This window comes from Gekko japonicus, unplaced genomic scaffold, assembly GCF_001447785.1.
Source record: "Gekko japonicus isolate JY-2015 unplaced genomic scaffold, Gekko_japonicus_V1.1 scaffold869, whole genome shotgun sequence".
Taxonomy (NCBI): domain Eukaryota; kingdom Metazoa; phylum Chordata; class Lepidosauria; order Squamata; family Gekkonidae; genus Gekko; species Gekko japonicus.
This window is the reverse complement of record NW_015173700.1, coordinates 115,937-133,737: the sequence shown is the minus strand read 5'-3', so window position 1 is coordinate 133,737 and position 17,801 is coordinate 115,937. Positions and strand designations below refer to the sequence as shown.

Sequence of the window (17,801 nt, the reverse complement as noted above, 5' to 3'; positions counted from 1 at the left end):
CCCACATTCCAGAAACCTAGATTTGGATCGGGACAACAGTCTTCCCGCAGTAAACAGGCAAAGTCCGCCAAACAGGATTTTTGACTTCCATATCTCCCAGTCACATCTGACCCGTCTAACCCCTTTCCTCCAAACTTAGCACCTCATCATCACAGGCGAATGGGTGCTGTCCATCTTAACCCAGGGCTACCGCATAGAATTCAGGACCCCATCACTCCTGTCTTCGTCTCCACACCCCCTTCTCCAGCCCTCCTGGAAGAAGTGTCCGTCCTTCTGCAAAAGGGAGCCATTGAGCCCATGCCACTGCATCTACGGGGCAAGGGATTCTACTCCCACTATTTCACTGTTCCGAAACGGGATGGAGGCGTTCAACCGATCTTAGATCTATGGGCGCTGAACTGCTTTGTGAGCTACCACTGCTTCCGCATGGTGTACTTGCAGCAGATTCTGCCATTCCTCCAGAAAAACGTCTGGATGGCCACCCTCGACCTCCAAGACGCGTACTTCCATCTCACCATCCCACTATTTCACTGTTCCGAAACGGGATGGAGGCGTTCAACCGATCTTAGATCTATGGGCGCTGAACTGCTTTGTGAGCTACCACTGCTTCCGCATGGTGTACTTGCAGCAGATTCTGCCATTCCTCCAGAAAAACGTCTGGATGGCCACCCTCGACCTCCAAGACGCGTACTTCCATCTCACCATCCCACTATTTCACTGTTCCGAAACGGGATGGAGGCGTTCAACCGATCTTAGATCTATGGGCGCTGAACTGCTTTGTGAGCTACCACTGCTTCCGCATGGTGTACTTGCAGCAGATTCTGCCATTCCTCCAGAAAAACGTCTGGATGGCCACCCTCGACCTCCAAGACGCGTACTTCCATCTCACCATCCCACTATTTCACTGTTCCGAAACGGGATGGAGGCGTTCAACCGATCTTAGATCTATGGGCGCTGAACTGCTTTGTGAGCTACCACTGCTTCCGCATGGTGTACTTGCAGCAGATTCTGCCATTCCTCCAGAAAAACGTCTGGATGGCCACCCTCGACCTCCAAGACGCGTACTTCCACCTCACCATCCACCCATCCCACCGCCAATACCTACGCTTCGCAATTGGTCAACATCATTATCAATATGCAGCCCTCCCATTCGGCCTTTCAAGGGCACCAAGAGTCTTCACAAAGACTATGGTAGTTGTTGCGGCCTTCCTCCGTCTCAAGGGTATCTCTGTATACCTGTACATCAAAGATTGGCTCTTGGTAGCGACCTCCAAAGACGCTCTAGTCTCAAACATCAACGAGATGTTGGTCCTCCTCGCAAACCTAGGTCTACAAGTAAATCTAGAAAAGTCTCAACTCCAACCTGTCCAGAAGATACACTATATCGGTGCGCTACTGGACTCCACGGCTTGCACAGCCTACCTGCCACAAAACAGGGCAGCCGACATCATCAACCTAGCCACTGTCATCTGTACCTGGCCCTCAGTACCTGGCCCATCTGTACCTGGCCCTTTCAAATACAAAGGCTACTCGGCCTCATGGCCGCTACTACATCAGTCCTGGTTTTTGCCAAGTTGAGAATGCGTCACCTACAACTATGGTTTATCCGCAATTTCAATCAGAGAGGGACACACACACCACCCATCTATTTCCACCTGTCAAAGTACAGGACTCTTTACTTTGGTGGACTGCCCCTTCCAACCTATTCCAGGGAATACCCTTCCATCCTCCATCACCCCAAATAACCCTAACAACAGACGCCTCCCTCTCGGGCTGGGGCGCCCACATGATGGGACTTTGTGTCGGAGGCAGATGGGACACTCAGAAACGAAATCGGCACATAAATTTCCTGGAACTGCTTGCAATACAGTTCACTGTCACCAGTTTCCTACCTCTGATCGAGGGAAAATGTGTCACAGTTCTCACGGACAATACTACTGCCTTCCGTTATGTGAACAAGCAAGGGGGCACCGTCTCCCAACGCCTCTGCGACCTCACCCTCCGGTTATGGGATTTCTGCAACGCCCACGTCTTCCTAGTTGCCACGCACATCCCAGGACACATGAATGTGCAGGCAGACCACCTGAGTCGGGCAGGACTCAGTCTACATGAGTCGGAAATGAACCCAACTTACCTTCTCCCACTCTTCCACAGGTGGGGGTTCCCCAGATAAATGTTTTTACCACCAGAGCAAACAAAAAGTGCCCTCTGTTCTGCACCCGAGGTGGTAGGGTCCCACAGTCTCTAGGGGGACGGTCTCCTCTATCCGTGGTCCAGAGGATTTCTCTACCTCTTCCCTCCACTGCCTCTGCTTCTGAGAGTGGTCCGCAAAATCATCCGCGACAAAGCAGACTGCGTCCTCATAACCCCATGGGTGTGAATGCACAGATGACCACTCGAAGATCACCAGTTACTGGTAAGCAACCTGCTTTTCTCAACCATCCTCTATCTGTCAGCGGGGAACTACCACCAGTTTCCTCCAGCACGATACCTCCTGTTCCTAACCGAGTCCCCTCTCCTATACCACGACGTGCCACGAATGAAGTTGACAGCCTGGAGAGTAGCGTCAACAGCTTTTCTACCCACATAGCAAATGTCTTGCTAACCTCCAGAAAGTCCACTACGCTATCATTACAAGTCGTATCATTACAAGTGGCAAAAATTCTGTTCCTCTTTGGGTGACGATGCCCCTCGAGCCACCTCTGCAGGTCTCAAGAAAGTTTTTGAATTCCTCCTCTCTCTTGCTGACTCGGGACTTTCACATTCCTCGTTAAGGGTTTATTTGGCCGCACTTTCGGCCTACCATGTTCAAGTTGAAGGATGCACACTGTTCTCGCATCCACTTTCAAAACGTTTTTTGAAGGGACTGTGGCACCTTTACCCTCCCATCAAAACTCCTGTCGTCCCCTGGGACCAACTCACCAGGAAACCTTTTGAGCCGCTTGCAACTTGCGACCTAAAATTCCTGTCGTGGAAAACAGCCTTTCTGGTTGCTGTCACTTCAGCAAGGCGAGTTGGAGAAATACTGGCTTTCAGACATGACACTCCTTACTTGTCTTTTTTGCCAGACGGCGTCCGCTTCATACCTGACATCTCATTTCTGCCAAAGATAGTGTCAGAATCTCACCTACAGGCAGAGGTCTTCCTCCCGGATTTCTTTCCTGCGCCAACATCCTCAGAGGAAAGCTGTTACACACGTTGGATACGAAGCGTGCGCTCCTGTTCTACTTAAATAGAAACCGTCCAACGAGACATGACTCTCAACTTTTTGTCTCCTATGCGCCGGCAAGGCTGGGCACTCGCATCACGGCTCAGCGCCTATCAAGGTGGATTGCGGGTCTCATCCGCCTCTGCTACCTTATCGCCAAGCAGCCATTGCCTGGCCCTATCAGGGCCCATTCAACCAGAGCTGTTGCAGCCTCAACTGCCTTCCTCCCGGGAGTTCCCCTGATGGACATTTGCAGAGCCGCTACATGGGCTACGCCTAACACGTTCATAAGGCACTACACCCTAGACGTCCGAAAGAACTCTCATACCAACATGGGATGTCACATCTTATCCTTGGCTATGCAGTAAGGACCTGCCAGCACCCTCCTCCAGGTAGGCCACTGCTCGCTAATCTCCGATGGGTGTGAAGCACAGAGACCACGTCGAAGAGAAACAGGTTGCTTACCTGTAACTGGTGATCTTTGAGTGGTCATCTGTGCATTCACACCACCCGCCCTCCTTCCTCGCTGCTGTCAGCTTCTACATTTTCCATGGGGGTTGATTCGCGGCGATTCGAAGGAACTGGCAGGATGTCCGCGCCCACCCTGAGCATGCCCGACATCTGGGCGCGAAAATCCGTTAAGAGCTTGCTACAATGCCGATCGATCTAGCGCGTGCGCACTGTATCCCATGGGTGTGAATGCACAGATGACCACTCAAAGATCACCAGTTACAGGTAAGCAACCTGTTTTTCTCAACCATCCTCAATCTGTCAGCGAGGAACTACCACCAGTTTCCTCCAGCACAAGACCTCCTGTTCCTAACTGAGTCCCCTCTCCTATACAATGACGTGCCACGAATGAAGTTGACAGCCTGGAGAGTAGCGTCAACAGCTTTTCCACCCGCATAGAAAATGTCTTGCTAAACTCCAGAAAGTCCACTACGCGAAAGTCCTATTATTACAAGTGGCTAGAATTCTATTCCTCTTTGGGTGACGATGCCCCTCGAGCCACCTCCGCAGGTCTCAAGAAAGTTTTCGAATTCCTCCTGTCTCTTGCTGACTCGGGACTTTCACATTCCTCGTTAAGGGTTTATTTGGCCGCACTTTCGGCCTACCATGTTCAAGTTGAAGGATGCACACTGTTCTCACATCCACTTTCAAAATGTTTTTTGAAGGGACTGTTGCACCTTTACCCTCCCATCAAAACTCCTGTCGTCCCCTGGGACCAACTCACCAGGAAACCTTTTGAGCCGCTCGCAACTTGCGACATAAAATTCCTGTCATGGAAAACGGTCTTTCTGGTCGCTGTCACTTCAGCAAGGCGAGTTGGAGAAATACTGGCTTTCAGACATGACATTTCGTTCCTGCCAAAGGTAGTGTCAGAATTTCACCTACAGGCAGAGGTCTTCCTCCTGGATTTCTTCCCGCCGCCGACATCCTCAGAGGACAGGCTGTTACACACGTTGGATACGAAGCGTGCGCTCCCGTTTTACTTAGATAGAACCCGTCCAACGAGACGTGACTCTCAATTTTTCGTCTCCTATGCGCCAGGAAGGCTGGGCACTCACATAACGGCTCAGCACCTATCAAGGTGGATTGCGGGTCTCATCCGCCTCTGCTACCTTATCGCCAAGCAGCCATTGCCTGGCCCTGTCAGGGCTCATTCAACCAGAGCTGTTGCAGCCTCAACTGCCTTCCTCCAGGGAGTTCCCTTAATGGACATTTGCAGAGCCGCTACATGGGCTACGCCTAACACGTTCATAAGGCACTACACCCTAGACGTCCGTAAGAACTCTCGTACCAACATGGGACGTCACATCTTATCCTCGGCTACGCAGTAATGACCTGCCAGCATCCTCCTCCAGGTAGGCCGCTGCTCGCTAATCTCTGATGGGTGTGAAGCACAGAGACCACGTCGAAGAGAAACAGGTTGCTTACCTGTAACTGGTGATCTTTGAGTGGTCATCTGTGCATTCACACCACCCGCCCTCCTTCCCCGCTGCTGTCAGCTTCTACATTTTCCACAGGGGTTGATTCGCAGCAGTTCCAAGGAACTGGTGGGATGTCCGTGCCCACCCCTCTGGGCATGCGTGGTGGGGTTCCTGCGCATGCCCGAGGTCTGGGCGCGAAAATCCGTTAAGAGCTTGCTACAATGCCGATCGATCCAGTGCATGCACACTGTATCCCATGGGTGTGAATGCACAAATGACCAATCGAAGATCACCAGTTACAGGTAAGCAACCTGTTTATTTCCCACCTGCCAAGTCTTCCTGCCCACACGGAGGCTGGATTTGCTGAAACAGAAAGAATACCTTGTGTCCTCACTTTGAACAGTCAGTATGGGCACCAGCACTTAAATATTGCTTGTACTATTACTAATGACTGCTGCTGCTATTACAATCCCTTAGCGGTCCTTTGACCCAGCATTGTTCTCTGCAAAATACATAGTGCAGTCTGTGTGCCTAGATGGCTCATAACGGACACTCAGTTGTCATGATAGGTATGGGGGTGGACTGCTGGGCCCAATAAATGAGTTCTAAGGGATAGCAGAGGGCTATTTTTGTTCATGGCTAATATCCCCACAGTCATTATGCGTGTATGTGCCATCGTGTCGCAGCCAACTTAGGGCGACCCCCACAGGGGGCTTCCAGGGCACGTGAGAAGCAGAGGTTCATTGCCTTCCTCTGAAGAATCTTCCTCATTGGTCTCCCATCCAACTACCACCCCTGTTTAGCTTCCAGGAGATGACAAGATCAGGCTGTAACGTTCCACTTCACGCCTTCGTGGATGAGGGCCTCAGCGCTCGCTGCTCAAGGCTTTCTATGGCTCTTCGTGGGAGCCTGAATTGATGCCTCCTCCTATGCTCTTTGGGAACAGGTGATTCCATTTATTTAAGAAGCTTATGCTCCACTTTCCTGTTACAGGCACAGTGCTCAAGGTGGGCTAACAATTAGGAGTGTGCGTTTAAAAATGGTATTTTTCAGATCTAGATACACTGGAGCTGAAAAATATCAGTATTCCTGGTTTCCCAGGTCGCAAATACCAGTATGGTGTTTGGCTCCAGGTTTTTTGGGTTTTAAGATTTTTCGGCTCCTTTATTTCCTATGGGGAGTCTTAGAGGAGGGGCTGGGGGGATGTTTTTAAAGATACAGGCAGCAAACTTGCAGGGGAGCTGCTGGTGCCTGTCCTTTAAATAGCCCCCCACATTTCAAGTTGGTTGGATCAAGGGGTCCAATTCTGTAGGCCCCTGAAAAGGGTGCCCTCAGCTGTCCTCCTTTGTTTCCTATGGAGGGGAAGAAAATGCTGTGAAAAATATAAAACCTGAGATTGTCCCCTCATAGGAAGGCTATTGCAAACTATTGCTTAGCCCAACCAATGTAAAACCTGAGAAATGGAACGTATGTAAAGAGATTATGAAACTATGTAAAACACGAGAATCTAAAACTATGTAAAATGTGAGAATCTCAATGTAAACACAAAGAATCCACCCAAAGGGCCCCCCCCCACTAACCCTACACAAACCAACTCCAGTAAAGAACAAAGTTTTATAAAGCACCAATAACTTTTGCAACTGACATATCTTACCTGAAGCAACCTGGCAGGCGGATACCAAGCCCTGCAAGACACCGAAACCCAGGTTGGGGAAAGAAAAAACAGTCCTGGGAAACTGCAAATGCTTGCTCCCAATATTCTCGATAAATCCTGAATATTTCCAGGACCCATTTACTGGTATCCTGAAAGTTCATGGATATATTTGTGAGCAGTGTTCCCTCTAAGCTGAGTTAGTGTGAGCTAGCTCACAGTTTTTTAGCCTCCAGCTCACACATTTTTGTCTTCGCTCAGGAAGGATGGCTCCAGAGCAAACTAATTTATGTAGTAGCCAAATCACCTGCTCACAACTTTAATGCCAGTAGCTCACAAAGTAGAATTTTTGCTCACAGGACTCCACAGCTTAGAGGGAACACTGTTTGTGAGATGTGATTATATCCAAAAAATACTAATAAGACATTTTTCAGGTTTATGTTCAGCTTGGTTATCTCCGAGTTCACATCCCTAGTAATGGTTAAGAAGCCGATTCTCAATATATGACATCATAAGGTTAAGCAAGTTGCAGAATAACGAGAAAATTGAAAAGCAGCAGCAACAGAAAACAAAGTGCCTAGAATGTGAGTAGCAGGAGCAGGGAGAAGGGTGCTGTGGCCTCTGCCACCAGACACAGGCCCAAAGGCTTCTGGGAGTTTGCACCCTTTCCTTTCCAGGAAGATCACCAGTAGAGGACAGCCAGATAAACACTCCGCTTGGCAATCCTAAAAACACTTTCCTGGGAGTAAGCCCCAGGAATAAAATAGGCTTACTTCTAAGTATACTCTTAAGGATCAGTTTCTCAGTGCTCCAGCATCAGACGAATAGCACAGTCCAGAGCAGAGTGACGCTATCTCATGAAATCAGTGAGCAGAGCAAGAGCGTAACTCTGCTTAAGGCTGCATGGTGACTCTCTTCCCGCCTTTCTCCTCCACTCTTCTTCCCCTGTATGTGTTGTCTTTTTAGACTGTAGGCCTGAGCTGCTTTGGTGGATGACTCTTTGTTTTTTTAAAAATCAGAGTATACATTTAATTAATAAAAGCAGAAAGTAAAACATCAGTCAGTTTAAAAACAGCCAATTTACCAGTTGTGAGTAAAAGCCTCCTGGCAAAGGACATGCAGCTCGTCTGCCTCAAGACGACCTCTGAAATGAGCATGAAGCTGGAAAGCTTCGTAGGGGCAGAGAGTTTTGCAGATGATGGCTGAAAAGCCTTGCCTCATGTGCTTCGTGCCCCTTGTCAGAGCATGCGTACAGAGCAAGGTATTAGTTGAAGTAGGATCTTCAGGGTAGGGTGGGGTTGTGGTTCACAGAATCTTAAAAGCACCAAGTAAAATGATAGCAAAATCCACTAGAGTATCAAGAGAGAGAACATTGACTGCAATGACCTAGCTACAGTTATCCATGCGACGGTCACCTCGAGGCTAGACTACTGTAATGCTCTCTACATGGGGCTGCCTTTGTCGCAAATCCGGAAGCTGCAACTGGTGCAGTATTCTGCGGCCAGGCCGTTGGTGGGCGCCCCTAGGTGGGAGCACACGCGACCTGTACTGAGAGCGCTGCACTGGCTGCCTATAGCATTCTGGATTCGCTTCAAAGTGCTGGTGCTTACCTTTAAAGCTCTACATGGCCAGGGTCCGACATACCTGAGGGACCGCATTTTCCCACATATGCCCCAAAGAGCACTTCGGTCAGGGTCACAACACCAGCTGGTGACCCCGGGCCCTAAGGAGGCCAGGCTTGCGGCAACGAGGGCCAGGTCCTTTTCAGTGGCGGCTCCTATCTGGTGGAATGAGCTACCAGAGGAGATCAGGGCCCTGCGGGACCTTTTGCAGTTCTGCAGGGCCTGTAAGACGGAGCTCTTCCGCCAGGCTTTCGAGTAGGAGCCGCCACTGCCGCTACCACCACCGCTCCACTATAGAGCGACACCACCGGAGGGCCGAGTAACTTCTATCTACGGCCCTGGCCCTCCCCCTTCTGGTATGCAAGATGTTTTGGATCTTTCTATTCTTGCATCCTGAATTTACTGAATTTTAACTGTTTTATCTTTTTATATTGTATGCACTTTGTGCCTTGTTGTAAGCTGCCCTGAGCCCGCTCGCGGGGAGGGCAGGGTATAAATACAATGAAATTAATTAATTAAATAAATAAATAAATTGGTGGTCCCGATTGGGCAGAAAGTTGAGAAATGAATATCCATAACCATGTCTAGAAATGCCTCAATTTAAATAGTAAAGAAATTCGTCATTACTGCCATCCTTTGATCCATTGCCATAAGCAGGAACAAACTGTTACGCTTCCAGATGAAGAAGGCTGAATATTAGACTTCCTTTGCCTTGGTTTGGAAGGAATATTTCTTCACTGTTCTGACAGCATTCCAGATTACCGGGTGTACATGGTTTGCAGTTATTGGAAAAGTTGGAGCTGTGTTTGAGACTTAACACAAGTCATTCACTGAGACCGTGCCCAGCATTCCTCGCAGAAATGCAATCCAGTGTCACAGTTGTCAAGAGTGGAAGTTCAAGAGCGGTCAAATGCTTGGCTTCATTCCTCTCTGTAAGACCAATGAAGTAAGGACAGAGACCTATGAACTGTATTAAAAGTATGAAATTGGCCCGAGGATCCATAATCTTGTCTACCTTCGAGTGCTGCCAGCTGGTTCTTTCTGAGTCTCCTTCAGTGCAAAACAACATTTTAAAAAAATTAGAAAGATTACGTGAATACATGAAGCTGCCTTATCTTGAATCAGACCCTTAGTACATTATGGTCACTATTGTCTATTCTGACCGGCAGTGGCTCCTCAGAGCTTCAGGCTGAGGTCTTTCACGTCACTTACTGCCTGGCCTTTTCAACTGGAGATGCTGGGGAACTGAACCTGGGACCTTCTACATGCCAAGCAGATAATCCACCACTGATCTGTGCCCCCCACCACCACCCAAGAACTGCTGTATTCCTTAATCTTAACATAGTTCTGTTGGAAATTCCAGTTGTGTGTATGTCTCTAAGTATAAATTTAACCCAGACTGCAGTTTGCATTGTTCTTTCAGAGTAAGGAGCCTGTTCTTCCATCCAGTCCGTGCTAGCACTGCTCAGTGGATTGGGGGAAAATAGACTGGGTTACATAGCCCTGATCTTGTCTGTTCTTGACCTGCCTAGCAAAAGGTGCTCATCAAGGAATTTGTCCGGCATTGTGCAAAAGAGATAAGTGGGGTGGGCCGTCCTTGTTGTTCAGCTCCAAGCATGACAGGAGGCCAGCCTTTCTTTCGGCAGGGGAGCTTCAGCAAACTCACATGCCTTAGAAAGTCCTGTGTGATCAGCATCCAGGAGGTTCTTCTAGCTCTTCTCTTGCATGCTTCTTCTTCTTCAAGGGTTGTACAGGTGTTTCTTTGTACCTGCGGTCAGCAATGTCGGTATCTCAATTGTAACCCTGATTGAGTACCTTTTGTTTAGTTTGTACTGTAGCTTTAAACTATCATCAAGTATTTCTGTGTGCTGCTGTGAGAGTACTCCTGAGATGTTCTGTCGCAACCTCTTGGTGTTTTGCTGGCCATGCTTTTAATCTTGATGGCACTGAAATTGCACAGGGGCATTTCCCTCTGCTCTATTCCCCTAAGACAGTCACATCCACCCGAGGATCTCATGGGCATTTTCCACAAGCCAGCCAACACCCTAACCAGATCTATCCAGTTCTTGAGCCTCAGTGGCCTTATAGTGCCAAGAAAGCAAGAAGAGCCGTGCTGGATTGGACCTCGACTAAATAAACCTGCATGTTCTGATTCTGCCAAGCTGCCAGCCATGTCCCTCCAGTATACCCACAAGAAGGTCCTGAAGGAACCGGCCTGCTCCTGCTGCATGTGCCCGGTGTCTGGTGTTCTAAAATATGCTCTCTCTGAACATGCTGATATCTGTTCTATTCCCTTTTTCTGTTCTAAACGTACTGTATGTCAGATTCACTGGTGAAATAATATTCCACTCTTATGAGACTGAAGCAACTCTTTATCTTTCCATTACACTCATAATTTTATGCAGAACTGTCTGGACGTCTTAGTCATATTTTTCCCTAAATTAGAACATTCCAGAGGCCTTCACTTTTCCTCATTCAGAAAGTGTTCCAAACTCTTGAACTTTTTAATTGTTTTCTCCAAAGGCTCTTATAGCATATATGAGATGAGGCAGCCAGAGCACCAGTATTCCAGACTCACGTGCACCACAGGCGTATGGGAAGGCGTTCTGATACTGACCATTTAGCCAGTATACTTCACGAGTCCCTTGTGGTATTAGCTAGAGGTAGCATGGCCATCTGAATACTAGCAATATCCATCTGATGAGTTTAAAAGCTTGCCCTGTGTACTTGGTAGACCATATCAGCTTTTATTTCAAAGTAACTGCCTCCTGATATTCAGACGAGTCCTTCTGTTAGCTTTCAAACGAGGTAAGTAACCAGTATGTTTCACCTTAAAACTGGAGCCAGTAGCCCATTGCATTAAACCCTAAAGTGTTTGTCCTCCTGAGTAATTTTATTATGCCCATCATAAAGCTGTTCAAACAGAAGACGCCATATGGGGTGCACCTAGTTCTGATGGACTTGTTTAAACTCTTTTCATTATGGGGGGGGGCAGTTTTACTTCAGCATACAAATGGTGAGAAATCAGAGATGGTGTGTCGAGGTTTAGGAGGCATCTTCTTGTGGTTCTGGGATCAACAGGAGCTATGAAGCTCCAAAGATGCAAAGAGATTCATGGGTTCCAGGCAGCCTGTTTCCAATGGAGTTCATGGACTGGGGTTTGGTCAAAAGCACTTCAGATGGCTAGTGGGGACTCGAAGGATAGAATGTGCCACCCTACAGAAATAATTATCTTCATACAAGATCTCATGTATTCTCACAAGCAGGGAATAGAGGCGCATTCAGTTATGTGACATGGTACAGTACAGACCCAAGTGAAAGCTAGGCATGTATCAGACTAGGGTCTTATGGTGGACCTACATGTTCATGTAGTACTGTGTTTTTGTTTTGCACAGTGAGCCACTGGGGGTAACAATGCAGTGTGGGGGGAAGGGCTTCTTAAACTTTTTCTCCCATGTAATTTGGTTCCTGGGAAACATCATCCCCAAACTACGATTGTTGCTGCTGGGGAAAAATACGGGTGCTTGAGGGTGACATTTCTATGTAGGACAAAAGGGTTAAAAAATGTCTGTCATACAATGTTTTCCTTTGCAAAGCCCCAGGGTGCCTACATTTGAAGGGAGGAAAAGTCTTAGAATACTCGTTAAACTAGACCTCTGGTTCTGCCCTTTCTGTACTGATGTTGCAAAGACCTCCTTGTCTGCAATCATTTTATCTTCTATTTTGTATCTTAAAACATGAGTTCAGGCAAAGCAACATTGGAAGCTCTTGGACTGTAAAGCTGTCAATTAAGATTTCAGTGAAGGTTAACGCTAGATGAAGGTAGATAAATTTGGATGATGTTCCAAGAATGGCATTAAGCATAATTACATAAAAGGATGCAATAGGAGAAATTGATTACACATGTAAAGGTAATGGTTGTGTTTTTCTTGAAGAAACTCAAATAAGAGAGGGAGGCACATCTGGTCTGTCTGGATTTTTAAAAGCCCCCCCCCCCTTTAAAAAAAACCCTGATACTATGTGTTTTGCCTGCTGAAGCATGTCAGAAATTAGACAAAGAATGTTTGTTCCCACCTCAGGAACCTATTTGGGTGGACAGATGACATAGAAATGTTTTTAATAAATAAAATAAGCATTAGCAACTGGGTAGAGGCTGCATAGATGTGAAAAACAAAACAATGGCCCACAGACTGAAAATGCTTAGTTTACATTCCATTTCCCAAAAAAAGGAGATGTCAAAGATTGCAGCAACCATTGGGCCATCACATTAATTTCTCATGCAAGTAAAGTGATGCCCAAAAATCTTACAGCAAAGACTGCTACTATATACGGAATGAGAAATGCCAAGTGTTCAAGCTGCATTCAGAAAAGGAAGAGACAATAGAGATCAGTCACATCCACCCGAGGATTGATTACACATGTAAAGGTAATGGTTGTGTTTTTCATGAAGAAACTCGAATAAGAGAGGGAGGCACATCTGGTCTGTCTAGATTTTTAAAAGCCCCCCCCTTTAAAAAAAACCCTGTTACTATGTGTTTTGCCTGCTGAAGCATGTCAGAAATTAGACAAAGAATGTTTGCTCCCACCTTAGAAACCTATTTGGGTGGACAGATGACATAGAAATGTTTTTAATAAATAAAATAAGCATTAGCAACTGGGTAGAGGCTGCATAGATGTGAAAAATAAAACTATGGCCCACAGACTGAAAATGCTTAGTTTACATTCCATTTCCCAAAAAAAGGAGATGTCAAAGATTGCAGCAACCATTGGGCCATCACATTAATTTCTCATGCAAGTAAAGTGATGCCCAAAAATCTTACAGCAAAGACTGCTACTATATATGGAATGAGAAATGCCAAGTGTTCAAGCTGCATTCAGAAAAGGAAGAGACAATAGAGATCATATAACAAATTTACATTGATTACTGGCGCATACAAGAGAACTTCAGAAGAAAATCTTTCTTTCATAGATTGCAACAAAGCTTTTGACTATGTGAATCGCGAAAAGTTGTGATTGGTTTTAAAATAAATTGGTCTTCCACAACATCTGATTGCTTTGATATTCAACTCGTACTCTGGACAAGAAGCTATTATTAGGACAGAATATGAAGAAACAGAATGGTTTCCAGTTGGCAAAGGTGTCAAATAAGGACGTATTTTATCTCCTTATCTTTCCAATATATATGCAGAACGTATAATGAGGAAAGCTGGATTGGATTTAGATTAAGGTGGAGTGAAAATTGGTGAAAGTGTCATTAACGATTTGAGAAATTCAGACAACACCACATTATTTATTTATTTATTTATTTATTTTTGGGATTTATATCCCACCCTATCCAACAGCTCAGGGCGGCTAACATTACCGGAAGCAAATAGTGAAGACTTGAAATGACTCCTGATGAAGTTTAAAGCAGAAAGTGCCAAAGCAGGATTACAGCTGAACATCAAGAAGACAAAAGTAATGACTACTGAGGAATTACACAGCTTTAAGGTTGATGATGAAGAAATGGAAATTGGTCAAGATTTTCTATTCCTTGCCTCCATCATCAAACAAAGTGGAGACTGCACCCAAGAAATCAGAAGGAGATTGAAACTGGGAAGGGCAGCCATGAAGGAGCCAGACAGAAGAAGAGCTGGTTTTTATACCCTGCTTTTCTCTACCCAAAGGAGTCTTCAAGTGGCTTACAAATGCCTTCCCTTCCTCTCCCCTTAACAGTCACCTTGTGAGGTACGTGGAGCGGAGAGAGTCCTGAGAGAACTGTGACTGGCCCAGCAGGCTTCATGTGGACTGGCCCAGCAGGCTTCATGTGGAGGAGCGGGGAATCAAACCCAGTTTCCAGATTAGAGGCCGCTCCTCTTAACCACTACATCATGCTGGCTCTCAAAATATACTTAAGTATAAGGATGTGTCACCGGTGACCAAGATGATTCACGCTATAATATTCCCCATTATTATGTATGGGTGCAAAAGTTGGACAGTGAAGAAACTGACAGGAAGATTGCTGATTCATTTGAAATGTGGTGTTAGAGGAGAGTTGTACAGATACCGTGGACCACCAAAAAGACAAGTGTCTTCTAGATCAAATCAAGCTGGAACTCCCCAGAAACTAAAATGACCAAACTGAGACTATTGTACGTAGGTCACATTATGAGAAGACAAGAGTCAGTGGAAAAGACAATAATGCTAGGAAAAGTTGTAGGCAGAAGGAAAAGAAGAAGACCCAAGATGAGATGGATTGACTCAGTAATCTGATGAAGTGTGCTTGCACAAGAAAGCTTATAGCGTGAATAAAACTTTGTTGGTCTTAAAGGTGCCATTGGACTCAAACTTGGATCTGCTGCTTCAGAGCAACACGGCAACCCCACCTGACTCCATTACTGACACACTTATTGACAATAATTGACACAGCCCTCAGTTCTCAAGACCTGAGCAAGGCTGTTAATAATGGGGCAGTTTGGATGTCATTGATTCATAGGGTCGCCATAAGTTGGAATCAACTTGACGGTACTTAACACGCACACACATTGAAGGTGATGCCCTTACAGATGGTGTCGAGGTTCTGTTACAGTAAGATGTACAAATAGCTCAAACCACTGTGTTGACAAACAAATTTTATGCGATCACGATCAGTAATGTTATGTGTTAAAAATTCTTCTACCCTGTCCTTCCTAGAAAAAGGGGACCCAAAGCAGCTTAATACATAGTGTTAAAAGAGTTATATCAACAAAGAACATTAAAAGCAAATATCAACAGCCAAAGCAAACCCCATTTCCTCTTAACTGTCAACAGTTCAGTTTTGCAACAGTTCCCAAAATCCGGGAGAACAGGCACCTTTCTCACCTGTTTTGAGACATCATGACAGAGAATAGGTGCTGCTGCAGAACGAGCAACCATTTTGCCAGAGAGGAGAGGAAGGCCTTGCTGAAAGCGCAGACGTTGCATCATTTCACTCCGAGAGGGACTGAATAAACTGAGTGGAGCCATGAGAATAAGGAGACTGAGAGACAAGTGGCTGTTTTAGGTTTCCAGACTTGGGGGGAGGACCTTGTGATAAGGTTTTGAAGTGATGGCCGTGCGTTTATACAGCTCCCCTTGTCCAGAAGGTCCATGCATTGGGCTGGAACCTGGAGAAGCATCCTACAGTTTGGCCCTCTTACAGAACAGGCTTCACTAGCTGAGCTGCAACTACTGCAGTCGGGTTTGGTTTGGGAGAGGGAAGCACACAGAAAGAGCTGGTAAAGTGAGAAGCGTCACATCCTATTTTTTGTGGATGACTAAAATGGGACTGTCTTTCTTCATGGCAGCCACGTCTCTATTGGCCATTGAATGAAAATTGGATCAGTGTGGGGGTCTCTTTAGAACAAAATTATTTCATTTTCAGAGAAGCCTGACTTCATGAGCAACTGCACGGTGGGTGTAAATGCCTCCTCAAAGGGATCACAGCCCACCTTGACGACAGCTTGTACAAATGGTTCTGCTGTCACTCCCCCGCCCCATATTCTTTGCAGAACATGTGTTCTCAGGGCAGGTGTCTAGAAAGAGTTATATTTTTGCAAGCAAGAGACTTGAAGAGATTGAGCTGGCTTCTACTGAAAAGGGCTAATAAACTAGAGGTAGCATTGCTGAAAGTTATCAGATACTGCAATAGAAATACCAGGTGTGATATTATGGTGTTTTTCCCCCCTACCTATGCAGTGACATCCTCTCTCTTACCATATTTGGCAGGTTTACAAGGCCAGAACATTTAGGAAGCAGTGCCAAAATCAAATGTAGTGGTTGCCATAGCTACCAAGAATCTACCAAACAACTCACTATGAAGAAATTACCCATTGTGGCCTGTTTTCATCTCAAAGTAAGTCACCAAGTCACTGTTACTTTGAGAAGGCAAGGGGAACTTGTGTGATGGTGGGGGGGAATCTCATCTGGCATTTTAAGGTCTCAGCTTTCCCGATGGGTAAATTGCAAAATATGTAAAACAATTCAGTCAAGCAGCTTACTAGACAAAACAGTGCAATGGCCTAGAACTGAAGAACTGGAATGTTGGATTAAAAATGTGTAATTTTCTGCTGATGGCTACAGGCATAGGCAGCTTTAAAAGGGGGATTAGACAGATTTGTGGAGGAGAGGTCTACCAGTGGCTATTAGCCATCATGACTGAGGGGAACCTCCAATGTTCAGAGGCACTTAGCCTCTGAATCCCAGTGCCAGGAGGCAACATCAGGTGAAAGTCTTGGCCTCTGTTCCCATGTTGTTGGCCCTCCATAGGAACTAGGTGGACCACTGGTCTGATCCAGCAGGGCTCTTTTTATTTTTTATCAAGGTAAGACCTTGGCCTCTATGCCCTGTTGCTGGCCCTCCAGAGGAACTGGTTGGCCACTGTGTGAAACAGGATGTTGGGCCAGTTGGACCACTGGTCTGATCCAGCAGGGTTCTAATGTTCTTATGGAATACAATGCAAGCAAAAAAGAAAGAAAGGCACCAAACTGTCCAAGATTTCATGTCTCTTACTAAAGAGAGGGTTACAGAGGGGAAAAGCCTGAATTTCAGTTAAAAGGGGTAGGGCATGAGAAGCCTGAATTTCAGTTAAAAGGGGTAGGGGTAGAATACATTTTTAAAAAACATTCAAACAGACTACATTACTATCCCTCATGGAAATGATGTCGAGAGCTGATCCACTATACCAGGGGTGGCCAAACTGTGGCTCGGGATCCACATGCGGCTCTTTCACACATATTGTGTGGTTCCCGGGAGGGTAGCTGGGGAAGCGGAGGGGAGGCATGCCTCCCCAATCGGTCTTTCCTTCCCCAGCCAGTGTTCCCCTTCCTGGGTAGACTTGAGGCAGGGGGGAGCAGAGAAAGAAAGCATCTTTGACTTCAAATACATTTTCAAAGCCCCACCCCCCCAGCCTACAAATATTGGACAAATAAATATCGTTATCAATATCTATTTTTACCCCTTTTGTTTTTATTTTTGGCAGTCTCATTTAATGTTAATAAAAAGCAGATTTGCGTATTTTTCAATAAAAACATGTCTGTAATATTCATGTTATGCGGCTTTCAAATATCTGACATTTATTCTACGTGGCTCTTACATTAAGCAAGTTTGGCCACCCCTGCACTATACTATAGTTCTGATCCCTTTATAAGAATGTCCCCCCAAACATTTCTGTTTTGCACATTCTGTGAAACTACCTGACAGCTTCAGGTAGTCTGTTCCACCAGGTGGGAGCCACCACTTCACAAAACACAATATTTTATGCATCAAAACAGCTTTCAAATGCCAACAATCTAGCATTCCTACAATCAAGCATGAATAACCATTTATGGCTTAACAAATATCAGATTCATTATGAAGGGGCATATGCTCTGACAGTGTTAATGATGATGGGC

General features: G+C 46.1%; 1 protein-coding gene across 2 annotated transcripts in view; it reads left to right on the top strand.

The window, feature by feature from the left end:
- The window catches only part of USP22 (ubiquitin specific peptidase 22), a 166,746-nt gene that overhangs the window by 134,056 nt on the left and 14,889 nt on the right, over positions 1–17,801 (top strand). For both annotated transcript variants that reach the window (XM_015423233.1, XM_015423231.1), the window contains one exon: positions 16,138–16,264. In XM_015423233.1, coding sequence (XP_015278719.1) covers positions 16,138–16,264 — 127 coding nt within the window. The remainder of the gene's footprint in view (positions 1–16,137; positions 16,265–17,801) is intronic.